Source organism: Tupaia chinensis, unplaced genomic scaffold (genome assembly GCF_000334495.1).
Source record: "Tupaia chinensis unplaced genomic scaffold, TupChi_1.0 Scaffold000271_1, whole genome shotgun sequence".
Taxonomy (NCBI): Eukaryota; Metazoa; Chordata; class Mammalia; order Scandentia; family Tupaiidae; genus Tupaia; species Tupaia belangeri.
In genome coordinates, this window is record NW_006159752.1 from 3,227,317 (window position 1) to 3,253,729 (window position 26,413).

General features: G+C 43.8%; 1 protein-coding gene across 2 annotated transcripts in view; it reads right to left on the minus strand.

Moving 5' to 3' along the window:
* Positions 1–25,714, minus strand: part of SLC7A2 (solute carrier family 7 member 2) — a 69,590-nt gene extending 43,876 nt beyond the window's left edge. The window contains exon 1 of one of the 2 annotated variants that reach the window (XM_014588270.2): positions 25,675–25,714. Coding sequence is in view for 1 of the 2 variants with exons in the window: in XM_014588265.2 (XP_014443751.1) it covers positions 854–898 (45 nt within the window). In the remaining variant the exon portion in view is untranslated. Of the gene's footprint in view, positions 1–853; positions 981–25,674 lie in introns of those variants that run through there. The other variant, XM_014588265.2, reaches the window with a different exon arrangement.
* Positions 25,715–26,413: the final 699 nt, after the last annotated feature.

Consider the following 26,413-nt stretch of genomic DNA (forward strand, 5'->3'; position numbering starts at 1 on the left):
GGGGAGAGGGAGTGGGGCCGGGATGGGGGTTAAGGACTGTTCTGGGAATGAGGGCAGCGCTGCTGAGCAGGACGCAGCAGAACTATCTAAATAATCCTGGGAAAATGCTTGAGTGAATTCAGTTATTTAACAGTCTCCCAGTGCCATTTACTTTTAAAGCCTTTTTAATCCCCTTCATTTTTCATTATAAAGTATGTGTAAATATATTTTAGAAATCTTAACTTCCCATGGGACATCCTAGGGGGCCCTTCTCATAGGGACCTCAGAGGAAAGCATTCCCCACCTCACTGTCTCTGCAGACCACCATCTTCCCTGATGGGCATTTTCTAGAGACAAGGAGTCAAGTCCCAAGGCCTCCTTGTCTCCCGTGTAGCCTTTGAATTCGCCGATCTCTCCTCCGGTGCGTCCTGCCCACTGGTCTAATTCTGCTCTCAGAAGGGACACAGGGGGTTTTCTTATTTGAATAACTCCAAATGGCTGACATCCCAAGAATCCTCTCCCCTCAGGTAAATACATTAACATTCAAAGTTAACAACCACATCTTGGGAAAGGCTCACTTAAAACACCCCACTTCCCACAAGACAAGGGGTTGCAGATGCAGTCCAGGGAAGAGAGTCTAACTGGCTCCAGATTCCCCCTCCCTTCTACGTATGTCTATTAATGCTCTTTGCTGTGTTTGAACAGCCCCCCATTCAGCCTCAGCCCAGTGGACAGAGCCCTGCTGGATCCACTAGTGGTATCTTCTCAGCTCAGGGGCTCTTCCCCCCTCGACCTGAGCGACAGTGGCTTCCCTTTTCACTCCCTCTCACTGCCGCAGGGCTTTCTGCATGGGTGTTTCTTCCTGGAGACTTACGCCTTTTTCCCCTTTGCCTGGAGAGTTTCCGATCCACTTGACCATCTCTCCCAAGCCTAATTAGGTCACCCGATCACTTGTTCTCATAGCACTCCATGTGTTTATGCCGCTTCTTTAATCCAATGAGTCAACTACTTGGATGAATTCTGTCTCTTTTACTCTTCATTTTAATCTGAATTGTGTCCTCCAAAAAAATACGGTCAGGCCCTAACCCCAGGACTTTATTTGGTGACCTTATTTGGAAATAAGGTCTTTGTGTTATCAAGATGAAGTCATTAGGTGACTCTAATCCAATATGACTGATGTTTTTATAAAAAAGAGAAAAATGCCAGGGCCAGAAAGTGGTGTGGTGGCACTGGACTCCCACATGGCCAACCATGGTTCGAGTCCCAGACCCAGCAGTTTAAAACTCATGCCGGGTATGTGTGTGTATGCGTGCCCAAAATCCCAAGAGGAGAGTGGAGAAGAAATAACCCCTGGAAGGTTATTTCTCACTTTCCCTCTCTATCTCGCTCTCTGGCAAGAACATGAGGCCTATGGCAAAAATCTAACCGAGAGAGAGAGAAATACCACGTGACACACAGGAAACATGCCATATGATGACACAGGCAGAAATTGGAGTGATATGGCTGCAAGCCAATGAAGACCTAAGATTGAGAGCCCTCAATGAAGGCCAAAAGAGGCAGAGGAAGAGTTTTACCCCCAGGACTCACGGAGTGCATAGCCCAGACACCTTCTTTTGGGCTTCCAGCTTTCAGAACTGGAAGACAATATATTTCTCTTACTTATTTTTATTTGTTTATTTTTAAGAGGTTTTTGCCTTAGGGTGTGTGCACTTATTGGGGGGAAAGAGAGAGAGACATAGTGAGAGGGAAAGTGAGAAAGCACCTTCAGGGGGAGGATGGATATACCTCAATCCCTTCTCCTCCATTCTCCTCCCAGGATCTTGGACACACGTGCCCAGAGCGATTTTCAAGCTACCAGGTCCAAGACTTGACACGTGGTCAGCCATGTGGGACACCATCTGGTGGTCCCAAGACAATGTATTTCTCTAATTTTAACCTATCCAATCTGTGGCACTTTTCAAAGGACAACGTGAGAAAATTAATGTACTCCTTTAGACTTGAAGTTTCTTGATACTAAGGTCTCTATTTTATTCATTTGTAGTGTCCCTCACTCTCCAGTACTGAGATTCAGACAGGAGTACAGTAGACACTTGTCCCTTGAATGACTGCGTGAATAAATGATTCATACTTGAATCGAGGTCAACTACAACACCCGTGTCTTTTTTTTCAAAGATGTCTATATTGAATGGAATCTCTGCGGATTTTCACAAATTCATAGTCCTCGCTTCATTCTTCCACCTTTGATTCCACTTTGTTTCCCTGATTTTTTTTTTTTTTTTAAATCCAATCCAGCATAGGAGGTTTCACAGTATTTGGGAGCACGCTGTATTGTAGGCGCAGCAATGTGCCAAGTACCCTACCTCTCCGTGCGTCACTACACACCGATAAGCCTGCCTTCCATCTCCATCCAAGTAAATGATGGATGTTGACCTGAGAGAGCCGAGAACAGAGGCCCAGGGCATGCCACCAAGAACATCGCTCCACGCTGCTATCGACCCATTAATCAACCCTCTGGGTATGTCAGGGAATCAACTACAACACCACACTTCTCTCCAGCTTATCTGGAGTTGATCACACCTTCGTTTAAAGTACTTTGGTAAGTGCTTTTTCCTAATACAGGATTTTAAGACTTCCCAAATCCACCAGGCTCACACCATGTAAAAGAGCATGTGGGGGTCATTAGGCATAACTCATTCTTGCTGAATGAATGCCTTCGGGCAGTCAGCTACATGTCGTTCAAGTATTGGGTCATTGGGCAAGTCCTAACTTTCTTCATGATATGCATGACTTTCATGCTTTTTTGCATAGAAAAATATAGAAAAATACGTCATGACTTTCCTGATGACCTATGCATGCTTTAAATGGCTGAAATTTTGCTGGTGGTCATGTCCAGCTCTCCGAATTGTGGTTTTCAGAATCTACATTGGTTTTTCCAGTTTGGGAATAAGGGAAACTCTCTCTTTCCTTTCTTCTCCCTTTTTTGCACTTCAAGGTGCCTCCAAGATCACTTTGCGCATATATATATAAAATTATTTTAATATAGCAAGAGATAATTCATCACAACCTGAAACTGTGAACTTTTTTTTTTTTTTTTTATGAGAGAGATTTTTGCTATAGGGTACGTGTGCTCACCAGAGAGACAGAGACAGACAGAAACAGACAGAAAGCAAGAAATCACCCCCCACGAGGGCTGGCCACACCTCAATCTCTTCTCCTCCATTCTCCTTTTGGGATCTTGGGCATGCACGCACACACACGTGGCCTGAGTTTTAAGCTGCCATGTCTGGGACTCGAACTGCAGCGGACTATGTGGGAGTCCAGTGACGTAACCGTTACGCTATCTGCTGGTTCCTACACTGTGAACTAGTTTAAAGCAGCCCAGTTCTCTCTCACCAAGGTGGGCTCCGGTTCTGTTCAGGTTACCTGTCCCAGTCTTCTGGTCAGGTGGCCATTCTGCTCACAAAGGCAATGGCAAAACCAAAATTTAGTGGCTGGCTTCTCTGTCACCTATTGCTCCTGACCATGCCCCGCCTTGTGCTCAATTTCTGCCTCAGTATTTCAGAAAGCTTCAACCCGAATATCTCTGCTGATTTTCACAAATTCATAGTCCTCACTTCATTCTTCCATCTTTAATATCAGACCCCTTCAAGAAAATTCCTGCAGCAGCCGCAGGAATCCTTCCGGTATCTGTCCTCCCCATTCCCTACTCGGATCATTCATTACCTGATTAGGATTTTGATATATCTACCTTTGCTTCTTTCCAAACAGTAGTACCTTTTAGAATTACAGCCCATGGAGTTATATTCATGTTTTCTCTGACTGTTTAGAAATAGGCTTTTTAATAAGCTATGGAGGAACCAGCAGATGGCATAATGGTTATGTTGCTGGACTTCCACATAGTCAACCATGCTTCGAGTCCTGGACCTGGTGGCTTAAAACTCATGCCAGGCACATGTGCGTGGATGCCTAAAATCCCAAGAGGAGGATGAAGGAGAAGGGATTGTAGTATGGCTATTCCTCCCTGGAAGGTGATTTCTAATGTTCTCTCTGTCTCTCCAGCAAGTGCACAGCCCTAAAGCAAAAACCTCTCAAAAAAAAAAAAAAGTTAGGGAATACCAAAGGTTTTGGAAAGTTCATGGGTAATACATATGATGAAAAAAAGCTATGCATAAATTTAAAAATGTTTCTGCACTAAATTAAGCTCATACTTTCATTTTTTCATGACTTTTTTTTTTTTTAAAATAGAGGTATTTGCCTTAGGGCGTGTGTGCTCACTGGAGAGAGACAGACAGAGACAGTGAGAGGGAATGGGAGAAATTACCCACTGGGGGGATGGCCATGCTGCAATCCCTTCTCCTCCATTCTCCTCCTAAGATCTTGGGCATTTACACACATGTCCTCAGTGTGATTCTGAAGCCACTGGGTCCAGAACTTGAAATGCAGTTGGCCTTGTGGGAGTCCAGAGACGTAACTGCCATGTGATCTGCTGGCCCGTTTATGAACATTTTAAAGCCCCCTGTTACAGACTGAGTCCATTAGCTAGCCTCTGGGAAATATTCTAAAATACAAGAAAATTATTTTTTGGGACCAGCAGTTAAGTGTAATGGCTATGTTGCTAGACTCCCATGTAGTCGACTGTGGTTCGAGTCCTGGACTCGGTGGCTTAAACTCACGCCGAGCGCGTGTGCATGTGCCCAAGATCCCAAGAAGAGAAAGGAGGAGAAGGGATTGCGGCGTGACCATCCCCTCTGGGGGGTGATTTCTTGTTTTCTGTCTGTCTCTCTCTCCGTGTTTCTGGAGAGTGCACGCGCCCTATAGCGAAAACCTCTCCAAAAAAAGAAAAAAAATTTTTTTTCCTTGTCATAGAGACAAACATTTCATGGATGTTGCAAAAAGTATATATAGCTTGTGCAAAGTTTGTGATCCTCCCAAACTCACTATTCGGTCTGCCTATTTCTTTTATCTTATGTCAACAAAGACCAAGTTTGTTTAAGAATCTTTCATAGGAAGGTTTCAACAAATCCTGCTTGCGGGAACATCCTTGTTTGCTAGCAGAACAGCGTTTCATCATCGGGGGCTTTAGCACCCTCGAGTTGCTTAATGTACCCTGAGTGCGAACTCACACGCAGCCAATCACTAACGAGGACGCGGAATTCCGCCGCGATAACTTCAAGGTAAACAGCGCCTTGTCACATTGAAACCCTGGCAAACAAATCCTTCCGCTATCACCTCTGCCTCCCCCCAGGCCTGCCATCACCTCCTCCAGCACTCCTCCAGGCCCCGTCTGTACAGTTTCCTCTTTTCTAGGACGTCGGTCTGCAAACGCAAACATAATTTGCTGAGGAATGAGTAGAGAAGAAAATGCAACAAATGCTCATTACTACCACTGCAATTTCTGGCCACTTCTAGAACCTGCTTATTTTTATTGTGTCTATCTATGGTGTACAACAGGTGTTTCTATAGTGAAATGGTTACTATCCTATCATCAAGCAAATTAATACAGATCCCTTTTTATTAAAACAAAATTTTCTACTTGCTTTGTTTTTCTTCAAATAAAGAAATACTAATGAGGGAGAGGAAAAGCCTAACACATCTAAGACACCCAGAGAAGAACATTATTCAATTAAAAGAAAGAATATCAAAAGCAACCTTCTTTGGGGGGCTGAAAGGATAGTTTAAATAACACAGAAAATATGTGGAAAATGGTCTGTGTTCGATTAAAACTTTACCCAGAGGCTTTATACAGAGCCAAGCACGGAATCATCTGCGACTCTTGCCCCAATCAATAATTTTAGTAATGTCTCCACTCCGCAAAGTTAAAGTGCTATCCCTCTAAACAGTGAGCAAGCACAGGGAAATTCATTTTGCATGCTCAGACCTGGATCCTGGCTCTCTATTCTAACCCCCATTACAAAGAAACTAGAAAGGAAACACACAAATGCATAAACATTTCAGCCAGTGTTTTACAGATTCTTAGTGGGGATTACACGAAAAAGGCCATCGAATTGCTTTCACTGCCTCTTTACAAAGCCGGCAACAGCAAAATCATGATTTCCAGCCTTCCAAACGGCAAACCGAGTTTTTAGATGACTCTCATGCAAACTTAAGCAATTAAAAAAATTCTAATGAGAGTGAGGAATAACTATAATATAGGCTGAATATCTCGTATCCAAAATGCTTGAGACTAGAAATGGTTTGGATTTTGAATGTGATCAGAATTTGTAATATTTGCATATACATAATGAGTCATGGGACTGAAGTCTAAATACAAAATTCACTTTTTATGTTTCATATAAACCTTACACATATAGCCCGGAGGCAGTTTTATACAACATTTTGTATCGCAGCCTGTTGACTGCAATGAGGCACATGAAGTCAGGTGTGGAATTTTCCACTTACGGCATTATGCTGGTGCTTAAAAGGTTCAGATTCTAGGGACCAACAGATCGTGTAATGGTCAGATAACTGGACTCCCACATAGTTGACCACAGTTTGAGTCCCGGACCTGGTGGCTTAAAACTCACACCGGGGGGACCAGCAGTTAGCATAATTGCTATGTCACTGGACTCCCATGTAGTCAACCATGGTGCGAGTCCCGGACCCGGTGGCTTAAACTAACGCCGGGCATGTGTGCATGTGTGCCCAAGATCCCAAGAGGAAAATGGAGGAGAAGGGATTGCGGTGTGACCATCCCTCTGGGGGTGATTTCTCACTTTTTGTCTCTCTGTCTCTCTCTTTCTGGTGAGTGTATGTGCCCTATAGCAAACATTTCTCTTAAAAAAAGTTTCAGCTTTTAGTTGTAGATTTCAATTTTCAGGTTGGAGAAGCACCATTTGTCCATGCTTGTACGATCATTTAGGAGAGTGATAAATGTGGACCTGTAAAAGCAACCCAGTGTGGGAAGTGCTTGAATTTTAGAGGCAGGTAGGTGGGACTGTTTTTATTCCTGGCCCTCATTTACCAAGGGTAACGGTCAAATGTGATACACATGTAAATGCCCCCTGCGAGCAATCAATGGGGTGGTTATTGCTCATTGCTATAATATAAACCAAAGATACAAATGCAGGTTTCAAAATGATATCTTGCAGTGTCAGAAATAATCCACTTATAAAGCCATTTCTTTTTTTTTTTTTGGAGAGGTTTGAGCTATAGGGCACGTGCTCTCGCCAGAAAGACAGAGAGTGACAGAGAGACAGAAAGCGAGAAATCACCCCCCATGGGGGATGGCCACGCCACAATCCCTTCTCCTCCATTCTCCTCTTGGGATCTTGGGCATGCACACACACACGTGCCCGGCATGAGTTTAAGCTGCCAGGTCCGGGACTCCAACCGTGGTCGACTATGTGGGAGTCCAGTGACATAGCCATTACGCTAACTGCTGGTCCCCTATTTTTAAGAGAGTACACGCCCATAAGAGAAAGAAGTACCTTCAATGGCGTCCCAGCACTTCCCCATAGCCTCTCAGCTCCTGAGGATCTTGGGTGCCTGTGTGCGCACCCAGGATATTTTCAGGAGACCTAGGGATCTGAACCTGTGGTCAGCCATGTGACTTCCAGCGCTGCAGTTGCTGTCACTTGGGCTGGGCTTCATGAGCTTTTATCTTAAAATACTATAGATACACAGAGATTAACGTTGGGAATGAAGCAGTAACTTTAAAGGAGTAACTCCAGCCCAGGGACCATTTCCTGGGCACACACAGCTAATGAGACTGGCTCAAAGGCAAGGCCTCTCTTCCACCCAGTACTCAGCACTCTGAAATGCTGTCCCCAACTCCTGAGAGGAAAAAGCCAACCGATGCTGTGAAGACATAGCATAGACACTCTGCTGTAGGGCGTGTGCGCTCGCCAGACAGAGAGAGAGAGACAGAGAGATAGAAAGTGAGAAATCACCCCCCCAGAGGGGATGGCCACGCTGCAATCCCTTCTCCTTTTCCTCTCAGGATCTTGGGCATGCACGCACACGTGTCTGGCATGCGTTTAAGCCCCCAGGTCCGGGACTTGAACCAAGGTCGACTACATGGGAGTCCAGCAACATAGCCATTCCACTAACTGTTGGTCCCCAAGTCTTTTCTTTCTTAACCAGATTTTGGAAGTAGAGATATTTAAAGCAGAAAAGAAAATCCTTAATTTTGTGTTTAAGAAACAAAAGTTCACTTTCCTTAAACTGCCTATGTTCAGACATCAGCATCCTTAAGTCATTCAGCTCTTTCTCCTAGAATTAAATTCTTTTTTTCGTTTTATGAAATAGATTTTTGCTATAAAAGGTGTGCACTCACTAGAGAGACAGAGACAGAAAGTGAGAAATCACCCCCTGGAGGGGGGTGAAGATGGCCATGCCACAATCCCTTCTCCTCCAATCTCCTTTCAGAATTTAGGGGACACACACACACCCAGCATGAGTTTTAAGCTGCCGGGTTCGGGACTCAAACCGCAGTTGACTATGTGGGAGCCCAGTGCCATAACCATTACACCATCTGTTGGTCCCTAAAGTTCAGTTCTTACCTGAGGCAGTCATTCAGCCCCTCTAACTGAGGTAACCAGAGAAAAGCTAACATCTTTTATCTTTAACCTCTGAGCAGTCACAACTTCCTCCAAGAAACTTCTCTTTTGGCCTTAACAACAGGAAGGATAGAAACCTTTAACCCTGGAGCATCACAGCCTCCTCCCAGATTGTCCTCTTCTTTTGTTCAGCTTCTTTAAAAATTTCCAGCCTGGGGTCAGCAGTTAGTTTGGTGGTTGGGATGCTGGACGCCCACATGGCTGACGGTGGTTCAAGTCCTGGATCTGGCAGTTTGCTTTCTCACTTTCCCTTTCTCTCTCTGGCTCTCTCCAGCCAAGCTAGAAAATAATAATAATAAATAAATAAAAACTAAATAATTCTTTAAAAAAAAAAAGAGTTCCAGCCCACTGGAAGAGGGTGGGAAGTGGAGTCTGCAGACGTGCACCTGCGAGTTAACCTCCACTGATGCCGGCTCCTATTTGTAAATTACCCTCTGCTGTCAAAGCTCTTCACACTGCAGCCCTCATGTCTGCATCGCAGACTGTGCAGAGTGAGAAGAGAGGAAGAGAAGACCCGCTTTTTAATAGGACACTCCCCAGAAGTCACCGAGGACCCGTTCCCTCACTTCACTTGGCGTGAGTAAGTCGCAATGGCCACAGCAGGTTTCAAGAGAGACCAAGAACCCAGCCCTCACTATTTCAGGGGTTCACGTAAAAGCCCACGTCAACAATGCAAAACAGAGCACCCTCTATTACACTGTCGGAGAAATGCGATAAACTGTGGGAAGAATCTTGCCCAGCACTTACCGGTGGTACAATGAGTGCACAACACACTCAAGTCCCGGGCCGCACGCTCAGTCCTGCCTCTTGTGACCAGGAAGGCTTTCAGTCTCTCAGGCCCCAGGAAGGCCTGGATCATTTTGCTCCCCTTGCCTCAGAGGTTGTGTTGCTGCTGCCGCAATAGTCGGTAAGGGCACCGTCTCAAAGACATTCTGCAGCCTCAGTTGAAAGACTTTCCAAACGTAGGAGCAGCAGGTGGGGTGCTGGTTAAGGCGTTTGACTCCCACATGGCCAACCATGGCTCGAGTCCTTGAAAAATCACACCAGATGCATGTGCGTGAGGATCCAAAATCCTGAGTGGAGACTAGAGGACAAGGGCAAACAGAGTGGCCATCCCCCCGGCGGGGGTGATTTCTCACTTTTCCTTTCTCTGTCTCTCTGCGGTGAGCACACATGCCCTATGGTAAAAACAGAACAAAAACCAGAAACTAACCAACAACAAAAATCCATTCCAAACAGTTTCCTTAAGCCTGATCACTGGGTAATAGCCCCCTGTGCCGATAGAGACCTTTGAACGAAGGAAAGCTCTGAGAAGCTTGCCTCCACGTTTGGGATAGATTCCTTCCTCTTACAGCTGGCTATCTGCTAGCAATGCCTCATTCTGGGCATAGACACAAGAGAGCGGTTTTCTTCAAGGCTTTGCCTCTTGGGTTTTCCTTCTTAGCCAAGGGTGTCCCAGCATCCATGCTAATGAGAGACTTGCTGCCGGAAAGCTGAAAAGAGGCCACAGCCTAGTGCCAAGTCTTCCTGCAAAGAGCCTCTTCCTGGGGCTGCTGGCTCCCCTCTGGGCTGGGCCCTGGCGTGGCGGCCTTCAGTGTTGTCTGGTCTAGGAATAGAACTGCAGAGGCACTAGTTGGACGGCAGGGTGGGATTATGTGGCTAAAACAGCAGAACCCCCTCGGCCAAGTTCCTTACCCCAAGAAGTTTACACAAACTAACAGGACAGAAAGAGCGTGCCTGGAATGAAATATCAAGAAACCATCAGAGTCCTGCCAAATGAATCTGATGTAAATTCTTACAATCCCACACCCTGTTTCCTAGCCATCACTCACAAAGAACAAACATAGCCCATTTACAAGCTTTTTTGTATGCGGGAAAAACACAACCGCTGCCTAAGTGCTTCAAGAATTCCCTCCATGTTCTGAGAAGCAAACATCTTTGACCTCCTTCTAGCAAAATATGCAACCTTTTATTTTAAATACATTTTTCTTAGAAGGCAAGTATCCTAAAAAAAGGCTCAAGGAGCACCTCCACAAAAAAAAAAAAAAAAAAAAAAAAAAAACTAATAGGAAAAAAAAAGTAGTTATCTTGCATATATTAGCCTAATCAATAATATCAACAAACCAGTGAGAGTAAATATCATTATGGTTCTATGTGTTTTCTTTCAAAATCAAATCCCATGTAAAAAATGCTCACCCTAAAATAGGTTTACAAAAGGTTATTCCAGTTACATGTTCAGAGCTTTAGATTAAAAATTCAAACAACTTCAAGGCAGGCAACAAAAGTCATTTCTTCTAAAATACTGTAAAAACTTTTATGTGGCAGATCTGTGGATACAAATCAATACAGGAGAGTACAATACGTTAACATGCTATTCTATTTGAAAACATAACCGCTTTCTTGAAAACTTGGCCATCTGAAATAGGAAAAACTAATTCCTCCGCTCATGGGACTTCCAATATTCCAGATTCCTTCCACCTAAAGTATTGTGAACACCATCTCACCAATGAGATCTCAGTCATCCCAGGGTCCTTACTTCACGATGGTTCATTTATGTCATGCTGCAATTCAGACATTGCCAACCAGAATAACAAACTCCTTACCCATCACTGAAAGTCTCAACCATGACTCCGATCTGTATTTCTAGATTTAACCCCATTAGGATTAAGTCGTTTAATACAAGGAAAGTGTTTGCAAGTTCTGACCTAGAGTGAGCATTCAGTAAATGGGAGTTATCACAATTCTTCTTCCACTTCTCCTCTTTCTTCTCTTCCTTGCCACCTTACTTTGGTCAAAGAGAACTGGAGGCTATGTTACTATCAGATCCCAGACTTAGAGCCCTCTGCTCATCAGGAATGTTCCCTTAACCTCGTCTCTGTGGGTACCTTACACTTCGCTCTCTAGGTCCTCCTCCAAATCCCACAAAGTCCTCGAGCAGGAGTGATCCCAGCGTTGAGAGCCCCTAATATCCTGGGCACAACGGATGGGCTTGATCACTCCTCTCTGGACGGCCATGCCCTGTACCTGGACTGCAGCATCACACCCTTGACACTTGCTCATCTGATAAACGTGGAGGGCAGTAACTGTTCTATGTGTCCTCATACGGGCCCTCTCTTCGGAATTTTTGAACTGAAAAAGATACTAAAAAATTGTTTGTAATCATAAAAATATTTTTAAAGAATTATTTTATTTTTTAATTAAAATTTTTAAAGAATTATGTTATTTAACTTTATTTATTTAAATTTGACCAGAGACGGAGAGGGGGGGGGAGAGAGAGAGAGAGAGAGAGAGAAAGCCGCCAAATGCCAATAACCATAGGCGCCCTTAACCACCACACCAGCAGGTGGCCCTGATGCTAAAATATTTTTAAGTTTTTGAAATTAAAATAAATTTCTGTATGTTTCATTTACTCCTGCTGCTGCTACTACTGATATTTCTCATTAAGGAATACACACACACACACACACACACACACACACACAGGTACACACATTCTCATGAACTTGAGATGACCCCGTTGTGAAATACACTTTGAGGAGACACGTGCCATGATAGCGAGTTTCTACTTTTTTTTTTTTTTTGGAGAGGTTTTCACTATAGGGCGCATGCGCTCGCCAGACAGACAGAGAGACAGAAAGCGAGAAATCACCCCCCAGGGGGGATGGCCACGCCGCAATCCCTCTCCTCCATTCTCCTCTCGGGATCTTGGGCATGCACGCACACGCGCCCGGCGTGAGTTTTAAGCCACCGGGTCCGGGATGTGAACTGCAGTCGACTACGTGGCAGTCCAGTGACATAGCCATTACGCTAACTGCTGGTTCCCACGAGTTTCTACTTTTTGATGAGTCTTTCCTAAAACATGTTTGCTACCTGTTACATATAACCTATGTTTTAAAATTAAAATGCTTCTGTCACCTATCAAAGTTCTCAAATATCTCAGATTCTAAAATCACCACCAAACGGCGTTCACACTAAGTGTGATGCGGCTTTCATATGTGTTCCACTGTTAAAATCATGAATTCCTTCTTTCAAAAAACCCTATTTTCCTCATCTCATTGTTGGGAACGAAGATGTAAGCTATCAGGTGTTTGGTAGACACTCAGGCTGAATGCATTTCTAGGATTCACAGAAGAAGCAGGGTGCTCTTCTGGGAACATTCTCGAAGAATGTTATGGAGAAGCGATCACAGAAAATATTTTAAGCAATTCAAAGAGTCAGCTTTGGCAAGCTGCTTCTGAATGTCTTAGGAACCTGGCCACCCTCTTCTGAAGACTCACAGGAACTCTCATCTTTATGTAAATGATCTTTAAGTGAATGAAGGAGACAAACCTGAGTGGCCAAGGTAAAAGTTAGAGGGAGAACCTGGAGGGTTTCAAGCAAAGAGTAGGCAGCCACAGGCTACAAGAAAAAACACCTACTTACAAGGCAGGACCAGTGGCCAACGAAGAGCCCAAGAACTCCAACAGCCTGGGTGAAACCTGACCTGGGGGACAGAGCTGGGAGAAACAGGATTCGGAGACAGGAATGGGGAGGCTGGACAAGAGAAAATGGCAGCAGGGAAATGGAAAACAAACTTCATAGCAATTGAGAAGAGAATTCCATTATCAGCTTAAACGTTCTGGTAACTTTCTGATATGAGATCACATTCATAAAACGTAAGTATTACTTCACTCTGACTTTCACTTGTGGTGCTACTACTGAAAGCTAACACTGCATGCTAGGTTCAGGGGGCAGACAAAGTGTGTTAAATCTAGTAATACTACCCAGTGACCCCATGAGGTAGGTACTATCATCTCTAGTTAACAGAGGAGAAAACTAAAGCTTAGCAAGGTTAAGCATTAGCTACTTGTTATGAACTGAGTGTGCCTTCCCTAACCTTACAAGAAGTTCTAACCCCAGTGTGATACTATTTGGAGGTAGGTTTCGGTAATTAGGGTTGGATGAGGTCATGCTGATGAGGCCCCCATGGTGGAATATTAGTGTCTTTATTTATTTCATTTTAGTTGTTTTTTGTTTTCCCCCAATAGGGTATGTGAGTCCGCCAGTGACAGAGAGACAAAGAGAGGGAAAGCAAAAAACCACCTCTGCTGGGGGATGGCCATGCCACAACTCCTTCTCCTTCAGTCTCCTCTCAGAATGTTGGGCATGCATGCACACATTCTCAGTTTTCTTTTCAATTCACTGTGTCCAGGACTCAAGCCGTGGTTGGCCATGTGGGATCCAGCTGCCTCAACCACCACGCCACCTGCCGGCCCTGAACTAGCGTCATTAAGAACAGGACAAAATCTGGCATACTCTCTCCCATGTGAGGACAAAGCAAAAAGGCTGTCGTCTGAAAGTCCTGGCCAAAGACCATCCATACTGTGCCCTGCTCTTGGAATTCAAGCCTCTGGAAGAGGGAGGAATCAATGTGTGTTGTTTAAGACCCTGGTTTGCGGCAGTTTGTTATGGGCACTCCAGTTGACTAAGATACCAGTACATATCCAAGTCAGGAGACACACACACACACAGCTATCTCGCCGTACAAGAACAGAAGATGTATGAACATTTCAGAAGTAACATCTGAGAATAAAACATTTTTTTCTAATGTTTCTATTTTGTTGCACCCACTGCAGTTATTGTTTGCTTTGTGCCATGTAAAGAGTTCACAGAGCACGGAGTTTCCTACAGCAAACACCAGGCTGGGGAAACAGTGCCCTGGAATGTTGGTTACCACATCCCATGGAGGGAGGCACAGGCAGTTCTCTACCAGTAAATAGTCCAGTTATGAAGTACACGTTCTAAAATGGGTGAAACACTATCCAGTGTGCCCTCAGGAAAGAAACTGGTCTCCACGGCCTGGTGAAAAGTTAGATGTTAGATAATGATGTTACATAATGATTGTATCATCTAGCCCAATATAACATGCCAAAGAGAAATCCAGAATCGATGAAATTGCAGGATACAATATTTTTTATAATTTTGGATGTGGTCCAAAAATAAGAAAAAAAAAAAAACAAATATTTGAGACTATTACATGGGGAGAAATAAATAATTGAAAGGTGATTGCCTCTTCAAGCAAGGCCATTGTACTCCAGACTTCAGGATGGGAAAATAAAAAGATGAGTTGAGAGTATTCATCCTCTCCTATTGAGTGTGAGGCTCTTGACATACATGACATTGATCTTCACAACCATGTCAGGAGAAAAGTCCCATCTTCAGATGATAAGACCGTGGTTCAGGGATGTCAAGCAACTTGCTAAACATCACTGAGCCAGATTTAAATCTATGTCTGTGTAGTCCGTGACTCCATGCCCTTTCCTTTATGCCACATAACCAAAGAGCAATGGGAAGCACTGAGGTTGAGCTGTTACTAGGCCCTCAGCAGCCCACCTGCCACGCAGCTGATGAAAGAAAATGCACTAAGCAGATGTTACCGATAATATGGCTGAAAGACTTGAGGGTTTTAAAACTTCATCTCCAGTAGATTTTTTTTTTTTTTTACAGGTTTTTGCTATAGGGCGCGTGTGCTTGCCAGACAGAGACAGAGAGACAGAAAGCGAGAAATCACCCCCCATGGGGGATGGCCATGCCGCAATCCCTTCTCCTCCATTCTCCTCTTGGGATCTTGGGCACACATGCACACGCGCCCGGCGTGAGTTTTAAGCCACCGGGTCCAGGACGCGAACCGCAGTGGACTAGGTGGGAGCCCAGTGACATAACCACTACACTAACTGCTGGTCCCAATTTCCAGTAGATTTTAACCTTCCAAATTCATGAGCCACTACTGCCATAAGACTGAAAATGATTGAGGTGGCTACTGACCTTGAGCTATGAAATACTGCTTTAAGGGACTAAAAATGAAGATATTCTGCAGAGACTTCTTCTAGGTTCATTTCTAGTGGGAAAGGCACAAACCCAGGCCCATCCTGAGATGATCACCGAACTTGAGCTGTGAAATATTGCTTTCAGAGACTAACAATGAAGATACTCTGCTGAGACTTCTCCCTCCGGATTCATTTCTACTGGGTAGGGCTACCTCTGTATCCTTCTCTCTGTCTCTCTCTCTCTCTGTCTGTCTGTGTCCCCATGTGTATTTCCTTTTTTTAATTTTCTTTTTTTTTTTTGGTGAGATTTTCACTGTAGGGCGCGTGCGCTCGCCAGACAGACAGAGAGAGACATAGACACAGAAAGCGGGAAATCACCCCCCAGGGGGGATGGTCACGCCACAATCCCTTCTCCTCCATTCTCCTCTCGGGATCTTGGGCACGCACGCACACGCGCCCGGCATGAGTTTAAGCCACCGGATCTGGGACACGAACCGTGGTCGACTACGTGGGAGTCCAGCGACATAGCCATTACGCTAACTGCTGGTTCCCTAATTTTCTTTTTTTAAGGTAAAATATTCTCTGGGCTCTCAAGCCCCTCCTTTATCATGCTAATTTGTGCCTTCCTCATTCCCTTTAGGAAAGGCACAAACCCAGGCCCTTCCCGAGATGCTACTGACCCTGAGTTGTGAGATATTGCTTTTGTGCAGCACTCTGCGCAGTTCTCATGTTTAGCTTTTTCAAATGAAAATATAAACTTTTTATTCCCTTTTTTTCTTTCTTCTTTTTTCTTTTTTTCCTTCTTCTTCTTTGTTCTTCTCTAATTCTTTTCCTTTTTCCTTTAACTTCATTTCGTGGCTGCTCAGCCTCCACACACTGAGTGTCTGGACAGGTTAAAGGGAACAGTATCCAAACATCTGAATATGATTAGAGTCGGAATATTCCTCAATTCCCACTGAATCTGACACAGAAAGAGTGAAAAACGGAATGGAAGAGAGATTGTAGATCACCTCCTCCTGCATGTTTGTGAATACTCAGACTGAACTTCGAGATTTAGGAGGAAACACACAACCCACCAGATGATCAGAAATGGGACCAGCAGTTAGCGTAATGGCTATGTCACTGAACTTCCATGTAGTCGACTGCGGTTTGAGTCCCGGACCCGGTGGCTTAAACTCACGCCAGGCGTGTGTGCATGCGTGCCCAAGATCCCGAGAGGAGAATGGAGGAGAAAGGATTGTGGTGTGGCCATCCCCCCCAGGGGGTGATTCCTCGCTTTCTGTGTCTCTGTCTTTCTTGCGAGCGCACATGCCCTACAGCAAAAACCTCTCAAAAGAAAAAAATCACTGCAGGGTCACAAGAAATATGAAAAAGCAAGAAAATATCTCTCCTTCAATGGAAAAGAGTAATTCCTCTTTATTCTCAGATAGTACAATGGAACCTTGTACTGAACTGAAATGTCAGATAATGAATTTAGAATATTAATAGTGACAAAGTTAACAGAGATGCAAGAGAGAGACAATGAACTGCAGAAGAGGCAGGAGAAAGGAGCTGACAAGTTCCAGGAGGTGAGGATGTTCTTGCAAGATCTAAAAGAGGAACTATACACCATAAAAAAGAATCAGTTGGAACTGTTAGAGATGAAGGCTATCATACAGGAAGTCAAAACCTCCCTTGAAAGTATTAAAAGCAGACTAGATCATACAGAAAATAGAATCTCAGATGTAGAAGATAGAATCGCTGGCCTAGAATAATCCACCACAAAGACGGAGAAAACTGCCCCCCAAAATGAGAATAATAAATGAGAAATACTAGATACCATCAAATGTCCAAATATCCAGATAATTGGTATTTCAGAAGGCGAAGAGACTCATAAGGGCATTGATAATCTATTCCATGAAATCCTGGAAAAACGCTTTCCAAACCTAGACAGGCATTCAAAGATCCAGACCCAAGAAATACAAAGGATCTCAAATGGAATCAACCCAAAAATATCTTCTCCAAGACACTTTATAGCCAGATTGACCAAAACCACAAAGCCAAGTAGATACTAAGATTGGCAAGAGAGAAACATCAAGTTATCTACAAAGGATACCCCATCAGGCTCACAGCAGACCTCTCCTTGGAAACAATGCGAGCAAGGAAAGAATGGGAAAATATATTCAAAATGTTAAGGGAAAAGCAATTTCTACCAAGAATACTGTACCCGGCAAGATTATCTTTCATGTGGGAAGAAAAGACAAGAACATTCTCAGATAAACAAAACCTGAAATAATTTACCAACACCAGACCAGCTCTCTAAGAAGTTCTGAAGGGACTACTCTACCAGGTGTGTCTAAATATAGATACACAGAAATAAGAATTCAAAAACAACTAAGAAAATGGCCAACTTAATAGTAGGGACAAGTCTGGAGTTGAATATTATATCCCAGAATTTAATCAGTAAGATCGGATGACAGCAGAAGAAGATAAAGTCCATGAGACTCAACTGGTGAAATAGAATCTTATGACATTTGACTAAAACATCACTGATTTTCTTCTAGGCTTTGTTTTCCGGATTTAAGGATTTTTGTCTTGTCTTGAGCTGCCAATAGGTTCATGTACCTACTATTTGAACAGAACCCTAATCTGTTTCTTGGCTTTAAATTTAAGCAAAGCTCTCTTAGCATTTCTTTGATTTTGATTTATCAAAGTTAAAACTGCTTTTCTTGAAATTAAAAAATGCCTACTTAATGATCTCAGTAAGCTATACAGCATCAGCTAGGTGCTACTTTATAGTGTATTCATTCTACTCAGAGTTTCACGCCTAAAGTCAGACATGTATTCACAGATGTGTATATATCAGCTGACCTTGCTATTGAAAGTAGTTAGATTATTTAAGATATTTTGTGAATCAATAACATGTGGGCAAAAAAAAAAAAAGAATGGAAAGCAATATATATATATATATGAAACTAGAAATGGAAAATTATAACATGTATGATTAAGCCATTATGCAGCATATTATGGATGGGAAATCACATTTTGTACACTGTGACTATGCTCAGTGAATAAATGTAAAATTAATTAAAAATTTTAAAAAATGAAAAAAAGATTGTTTTGTAAAAAAAAAAAAAAAAAGACTGAAAAATGTAATAGTTACCAGAACATGCTCAGGAGGGAAATAAAATCTTAAGGACAAGAAAAGTACTTGGATAAGCATCATGGTATATCTGTATTATAAAACTTCTAACATACATAGGGGCCAGCAGGTGGTGTAGTGGTTACGGTGCTGGACTCCCACATGGTCAACCACAGTTCGAATCCTCAACCTGGCAGCTTGCTGTCTGATTTTCTCTCTCTCTCTCTTTTTCTGGTCAAATAAATAAATAAATAAATATTCTTGGAAAAAAATCTAATATATTAAGACTCTATTCTTCTGGCTACAAAACCTACAATGATTTAATATAAGAAGGCTATCTGAAAAGCTGAAGACTTATTGCTTTTATGATACATATAAGATTTTCTAAAGCACTGTATGCATTTTAGTTTAATTCAATCCTAACCCACCTTCTTACTTCTCAAATATCTAATATTTCCAATTCTCTCCATATTTCTGAATTCCAAACATGCTTTTGAGTAAAGTTTTGATACTAGTAATAACAGAAATCTTTCCCTTCTATTGCCAAAAGTTTTTCTGTGGCCTTACTTTAGGCCTGGAAATAAATGAATATAATTCTGTTAAAGTCAGCATTCTTTTGCTTCTTTCTTTACATGTTTTTCTTCCGAGACAGTGAGCGCAGAGACAGACAGAAGGGGGGAAGCACACATTCAGCTGGGTCTTCATACCATGACCCACCACCAGCCTTCGCCGACCCAGGTCATGGGCAGGTACCTGGCAGGTACAGGGAAGCCCCAGGATGGGAACCTGGGACCTTCCCATGGGGGTCAAGTTGTGTAACCATTGCACCATTGTCTGTCCCTATCATTATTTCCTTAAGCCATAGAAGTCATGTGTTTGAAGTGATGAATAGGAAAGAAACAGGCAGCTATTAAGAGACACCTTTCTTACGTCATTTGGCATTTTATTACAGAATGCTCTTCTTATCTCCCTACCAATGGTTGTGGGGGTAAGAGCCTGAGCCACACACAGTGCAAACCCTCAGAATACAAACCTACTGAGGGTGGGAATTTTGCTTGACTGCTTTGCTCATCGATGTATCCAAATACTTAGATAGCTGGACACAACTCAGGTACTCGAGAAGTCCTGAATGAATGGTGACCACAGCCGCCACCTGTATCTTATATGCTGACCGACTGTGTCCGGTAAAAAGACATCAGGGGGCCAGCACGTGCCATGGGGTTAAAGCGCAGGATTCCCACGTGATCAACTAACATTGGAGTCCCAGACCCACTGACTTGAAAATCACACCAGGCACATGTGCGTGCATGCACAAAATCCTGAGAGGTGAATGGAGGAGAAGAGATTGTGGCATGGCTATCCCCTTGAGGGGTGATTTCTCACTTCCCCTCTCTCTGTCCTTCTCTGTCTCTCTCAAGTGAGTGCATGCACTCTATTTAAAACCTTAAAAAAAAATAAGCCATCAGAATGGGATGAGGAGTCTAGGCACTATGCCATCCCTGGATGAGCAAAGAAACTACAGGTGTTCAGTAACAGCAAGCTGGGATAGAGCTATAGCCCAGAGGACCCTGCTCTGAGGCTCACTCTGAGGGTTTCCATGTGTCTTTCGGCAAGTTGCTGGAATTTCAGTCTTCTCAAAAACTAGATACAGTGGAAGTACTGTCAAGGGTTAAATAAACAGGAAAAGTGTCTGACAAACACCCAAGAGTTTTATTATTATTATTGATTTAATTTTATTTATTGTTGGTATTTATTATTTTAAATCTGCTATAGGGCATGTGTGCTCACCAGAGAGAGAGAGAGAGAGAGAGAGAGAGAGAGAGAGAGAGAGAAAGAGAGAGAGAGAGAAAGTGAGAAAGTGAGAAAGCAAGTCGCCAGGCCCGGGACTCGAATAGCCATCGGCCATGTGGGAGTCCAGCATCTTCGCCACACGCCACTTGCTGGTCCCATAAAAGAGTATTGAAACATAACTTGGTACAACTTTTATATTTCACTTCCTTTCACTCTTAGGGGAAAAAAAAATCTTAAGAGAGAACTTTCTTCATACCTGTGAATGGCAATGTTCTACTCTATATTATCCTAGAAGACAAAACTGTAAAAGATATAAAAAGAGTAAGATACTGGGACCAACAGTTAGCGTAATGGCTATGTCGCTGGACTACCATGTAGTCGACCACAGTTCGAGTCCCAGACCCGGTGGCTTAAACTCACTCTGGGCGCGTGTGCGTGCGTGCCCAAGATCCCAAGAGGAGAGTGGAGGAGAAGGGATTGTGGCGTGGCCATTGCCCCTGGGGGGTGATTTCTTGCTTTCTGTCTCTCTGTCTCTCTCTGTCTTTCTGGCGAGTGCACATGCCCTATAGCAAAAACTTGTCAAAAAAAAAAAGTAAGATACAGACCCCACAATTTCCAGGCCTCTTTACCCAGAAGCAGCAGCTCACCAATAAAGGTGTCAGATTTGTCATTACTTGTCAAGGACAGATGACTCAGAAATTTTGTGGAACCAGATTTAGTTAGAAGAGTATTAGCTACATAAGGGATGTGCTAATCAGAGTCTAGGATTTAATATCACCATTGCTTTTTTTGTGGCTGAGAAACGAAGGCTTCCTCGTGGTTGTATCTGCACATGTGTGAACGAATAGTGAGATTACAGGCAGGTAGTTTATGTTGCCACGGCCCCCTACTACCAAAAACCTCCCGCTCAACCTCTTTATCCTGCAAAAAAGTGCAGTCCTGATAGTTCACAGGGACTAGAAAATTAACAACTATGAGGCATGTCCTCATTATTGGTGACTTTGGAAACATGTCAAGGGGCATTACACCACTACAAACCCTCAATTCAGATCAAATAAATACTGATTTGGTAAACCTTTCTTAAGTTTAAAGGTTCATCTGATGCAACAAGTATCTTTCAATGTGAACAGCTAAAATTCCCCTTTCTCTCCTCTTTTACCTGTATTCTTGTAGCATATTTAATTCAGAATAGCAGGCACTGCCTTCAGTAACAACTCTATCCATCATACACGAAACAATTCCTCACAGGCCAGAAAAGAAATGCTCTATCATTTACACAGTAGACCATAACCACATCAAATACTGCGAATCTTCAAATCCAACTCTAAAAAGAGACTTTTATCTTTCTAATTTCAGGGAAATTTATCAGCGTCTCCACCGTCTTCATATTCTTTACTGTTAGCATTCTAAGACTTAAAGTAGGTGGGATTCGTCAATTTGGTAAAGTAAAATCTGCTTAAAGATGAAGCCTCAACTGATCATGTTTGTAAGATAATGTGTTTGCCTGAATGAGAGACTAGTGAAGTTAGCCCAAGGAGTGCCTGTGGAATCCAAGAGGCAAGAAAAAGACATTCTGCCAAACAAAACTAAGTTTTCTTCACACTCAGAGCAGCTTTGAGAAGAGGGAAGTCTGGGAAACTTAATTTAAAAAAAAAAATTGCTAGAGGGCCCATTTGCTCACCAGAGACACAGAGAGAGAAAGAGAGAAGGAGAAAGCACCTCTCTCCTGCCACGCCCAGAGGGATGTGCTCATGCAGCAATCCCTTCTCCTTCATGTCCCCATCTTGTTAGGAGTCTGGGCATGCACGCACACACACCCAGCATGTTTTCAAGCCACTGCGGCTGGGATTCAAATTACAGTCTGCCATGTGGCTTCCAGCTCCCTTACCCAGTAGGGCTGCAAGCCTGGCCCAAACTTAAATTTTTAAGATATTCTAGAGTTAGGTTCCAGGAGGTCATTTTTACCAACTGCTACGGATTTCCCCACGTCTTCCTTTCTAAGTGCATTTTTAAGAAAGAAACCTATATTTGGACTTGCTTTTATACACCAGTGTGTTCTGACACATTTAAAGAGATGTAGACTAAAAGCATGAGCTCTCTGGCCGGCATCTGCATTCCATGTACACTTTGTACAATGTCGAAGACTCTACTAGTTCTTTAGAAATGTTTCATCAGCCCTGCTCCCACCTCCCAGCCCGTTTGGGGGCAGGAAGCACTTTCCACACTGATTGTGCCCGGTCACCACAGGTCCCTCCGTGCCTTCCTCTTCTGCACTTAGCTGTTTCCAGTTAGGTCGCTCGCTTGCATGCAGGGAGCTGCGATCAAATCCACAGAGACTGTGAGGTCACAGAAGCCCTGCAAACAGAGGTGTGTCTGTTTCCAAGAGACCCTATGAGGGCTGAGCATATATCCGTCTAGGGAAGAATCAAAACTAATATGTGTCTTTGATATTTACACGCTACTTGCAGATAATCCCAGAAAAAATTTTTTGAGAGATTTTTGCTATAGGGTCTGTGTTCTCACCAGAAAGAGAGAGACAGAGAGACAGAAAGTGAGAAATCACCCCCCGGGGGGAATGGCCACACTGCAATCCCTTCTCCTCCATTCTCCTCTCGGGATCTTGGGCACACACGCACACGCGCCCAGCGTGAGTTTAAGCCACCAGGTCCGGGACTCAAACCACAGTCGACTACATGGGAGTCCAGTGACGTAGCCATTACGCTAACTGCTGGTCCCTATAAACATTTCTTTTTTAAAATGCTTTAACACTCATTAAGATGGCCACTATCAAAAAAAAAAAAAGGTTAATGCAAGTATTGGTGAAGATGTGGGAAAGTGGGACCCTCGTGTTTCCCTGTGCCACTGCTGTAGGAGAGTTTAAATTCGAAAAAGTAAAAACTGATCTAGCACCTCCATGTTTGAGTACATACCTAAAAGAAAGCAGGGTCTCCAAGAGAAATTCTCACACCATGTTCACTGCAGCATAAGTAACAGTAGCCAAAAAGTGGAAGCAACTCAAGTGCCCATTAGTAGATGACTGAATACAAAATGTGGAATATCTCTGCGACGGGATATTATTCAGTCTTTAAAACAGAAGGAAATTCTCAGGACCAGCAGTTAGCGTAATGGCTATGTTGTTGGACTCCCATGTAGTCGACCCTGGGGGGGATTTCTTGCTTTCCATCTCTGTCTCTGTCTTTCTGGCGAGCGCGTGCACCCTATAGCGAAAACCTCTCCTCCTAAAAAGGAAATCCTCACGTATGCTGCAACATGGATGAACCCTGAGGACACTGCGCTAAGAGAAAGAACGCCAGTCACCAAAGTGCACATGCTACATAACCATACCTCCTACTTGAGAGTCCTAGAGGAGTCAAGGTCATGGTCGTGGAAAGGAGAATGGAGGTTGCCCAGAGCCAGGGAGTCGGGAAATGCGGAGCTCTTGTTTAAGGGATGCAGACTTTGAGTTTTACAAGATTCAAAAGTTCTATAGAGCTGCTGCACGACAGTGTGAAGGTATTAGCTGGACTGTACACTTAGAGAAGGCTAAGAGGCAAATGTTAGGTTATGAAAGGTGAGAGACCTTATATATTTTTTTTACTCTGGACCACTTGTAGTTCTATTTTTTTTAATGACAGAGATTAGATTTTATGTCTCTGAGATCTTAGGGAAAAAAGCCATGGCTTTGGCTATCCAGCTCTGGGCACAGAGACATAATAACTCTAACTTAAAATACAAACTTCAGGAACACTGGGTCAACAGGTGGTGGGGTGACTAAGGCACTGGATCCCACATGTTCAACTGCGCGGTTCAAGTCCCAGACTTGGCAGCTTGAAAAAAACACACTGAGCACATGTGCATGTGTGCCCCAAATCCTGAGAGAATGGACGAGAAGGGACTGTGCATGGCTCTTTCCCGTGAGGAAGCTTTCTCACCCAACCCCTGGCAAGCACATGCACCCTAGACAGCAAATTAAAAACAAAAAATTCTAAGAACTCAAAAAATATTTGAGTATTTGAGCATTTTGTCTTTTGTGTGTGTGTGTGTGTGTGTCTGAATCTTAGCATGCAGAAAGGTTCTGCACTTGATAAGCATCCCATAGTTTCTGACTGTCCGTATCTACTGAAAGAAAAAAGAAATTGAAATGATACAGGACAGAATGTATCTGTGGGCCAGTAAACCACAGATTCCTAAAATTCCTAAGCAAGATTACACGCATAAAGAACAACAGATTATGCCGTGAAATTGCTGGTTCCACATATCAGAGCGGAACCAACTCTCTAAAGTTTACCTTTCAGTGTCTGAGTTGTAAATGGAAAACTTCAGCTGAGAGGGCTGTTGCTGAGGATTCGGAAAGCTCGCAGTTTAGTGCCTTATCCCAGCAAGTCCTTATAAAAGGAAAAAAGCTGCCCTAAGGTACGTCCTGCAATAGATATCTGTTACGTGTAATAAATCTCCCAACACATACGCAAAGCTTACCGCGTCAGAGACAGACACTGTTTGAGTGAAATCTATTAGGTCGGGAAAGTTGTGACATAGTTTTCTATGCAAAAATGTGTCATGACTTTCCCAATGACCCCAAAATTCATTGAATTCCATCTATCCTGTGGATAATTTATACACATGTAATAACGGGTCTGACAGGATTTCAAAGAGCAGAAACGTCTTTTGTAATCCAGATCATGCACTGAGCCCTTCCTAAATCCATCTAAATAAAAGTTACTCATCAAACCCATGACCGCAGCTGATGACTGGGACTGGGGCAAGAAAATGCACCTCGGCCCTTGTTGGGATAAACAAGGAAATCTTGAGAAGTTAGGTAACTGTATAGGTGATGAGGAGGCAGATGTTCTAAGTGACAGAGGTACACTCCCATATCTACCGTTTGGTTTGGTTTTGCGCTCTGGAAAAGGCAGTCAGTTATTCTAAAGTTAGCAACTGGAGTCAGGATTGAAGGAAAAGGCATGGAGGAGAGAGAATTAGGGAGAGGACAGCAGCCAGATAGCCCTCTTGCTCCACACACGTACAAAATGCAGGTCCCCCCCACCAGCCTGTTTCCCAAAGCCTTCGCCAAAGGCGTGTAATGATGTTTTTCAGGGCTGATCTTATCCATGGAGAAAACACAACCTACATGCCAACGACGGCAGAGTTAAGGGAGACATCCAGACACGGTCTACAAAGAGCTCAGCTTGGAGGGTAGTTCCAGCACTGGTGAGAACTCAGCTCCGAATTACCCAGTTTGCTCATTGACACCTCCAATCAGGGAAAGCAAAAGGGGGAAGGGAAGGAGAGAAGCGAGAGCCTACTGGGGATGCTCCCAGCCACCTTAACCACCGCACCGCCAGCTGGCCCCAAACGGCTCTGCCTTAAACAGGTGCCACAGGAGTATCCCAGAAACATATTAGGGCCTCTCCCGTCTTACCTGGTGTGGTCAGATGTGAAGAACGGCTCCAGGGGAAAACCTAGAGATAAAAGAGAACAGCTGCATGCTATTTGTCTTCTTCATCGCAGGAGGGAACTGAAGGGCTTTTCAGATGCTCTGACCTGCCTCCTTCCCAAATACCAAAATAAAGAGCTGGGAAAATCAGCGTTGTAGTACTGGGAAGTAAGGAGTTAAGGAGAGGAACGGCAACATGGCCTAGCGGTTAAGGGAGCTGAATCCCGTTATGTCCATGACAGCTGGAATCCTGGCCCGAGTGGCTTGAAAAACATGCTAGGCACATGTGTATGCATCCCCCCAGATCCTGACAGGATGGAGGAATGGAGAAGGGATTAAGGCATGACTATGCCCTGCTGGTGGGTGCTTTTTCCCTCTCCTCCTCTCTCTTGCTCTCTCTGGTGAACACATACACTCTCTGGCAAAACAACCAAAACACCTTAAACAGAAGCCAAGTCGTGGTGGAGCATGCTGCTCTCCAAACTGGGAACACATGGTAGTGGGGGTGGTGGGGCAGGCTCCATTCCTGGCCCATTATCACAGCAACTCTAGAAGCAGGCAAATGGCTCACAGGTTGGAGGCTGGCCTGGGTAACACAGTGAGTCCTGTCTAAAGAGCCAGGTGTGGTGGCATGCACCAGTAAGCCCAGTTGGGAGGATGAAGTAGAAGGAACACAGTGAGAGACCCTGCCTAAAAAATACATACGGAAATTAAGGAGCAATGC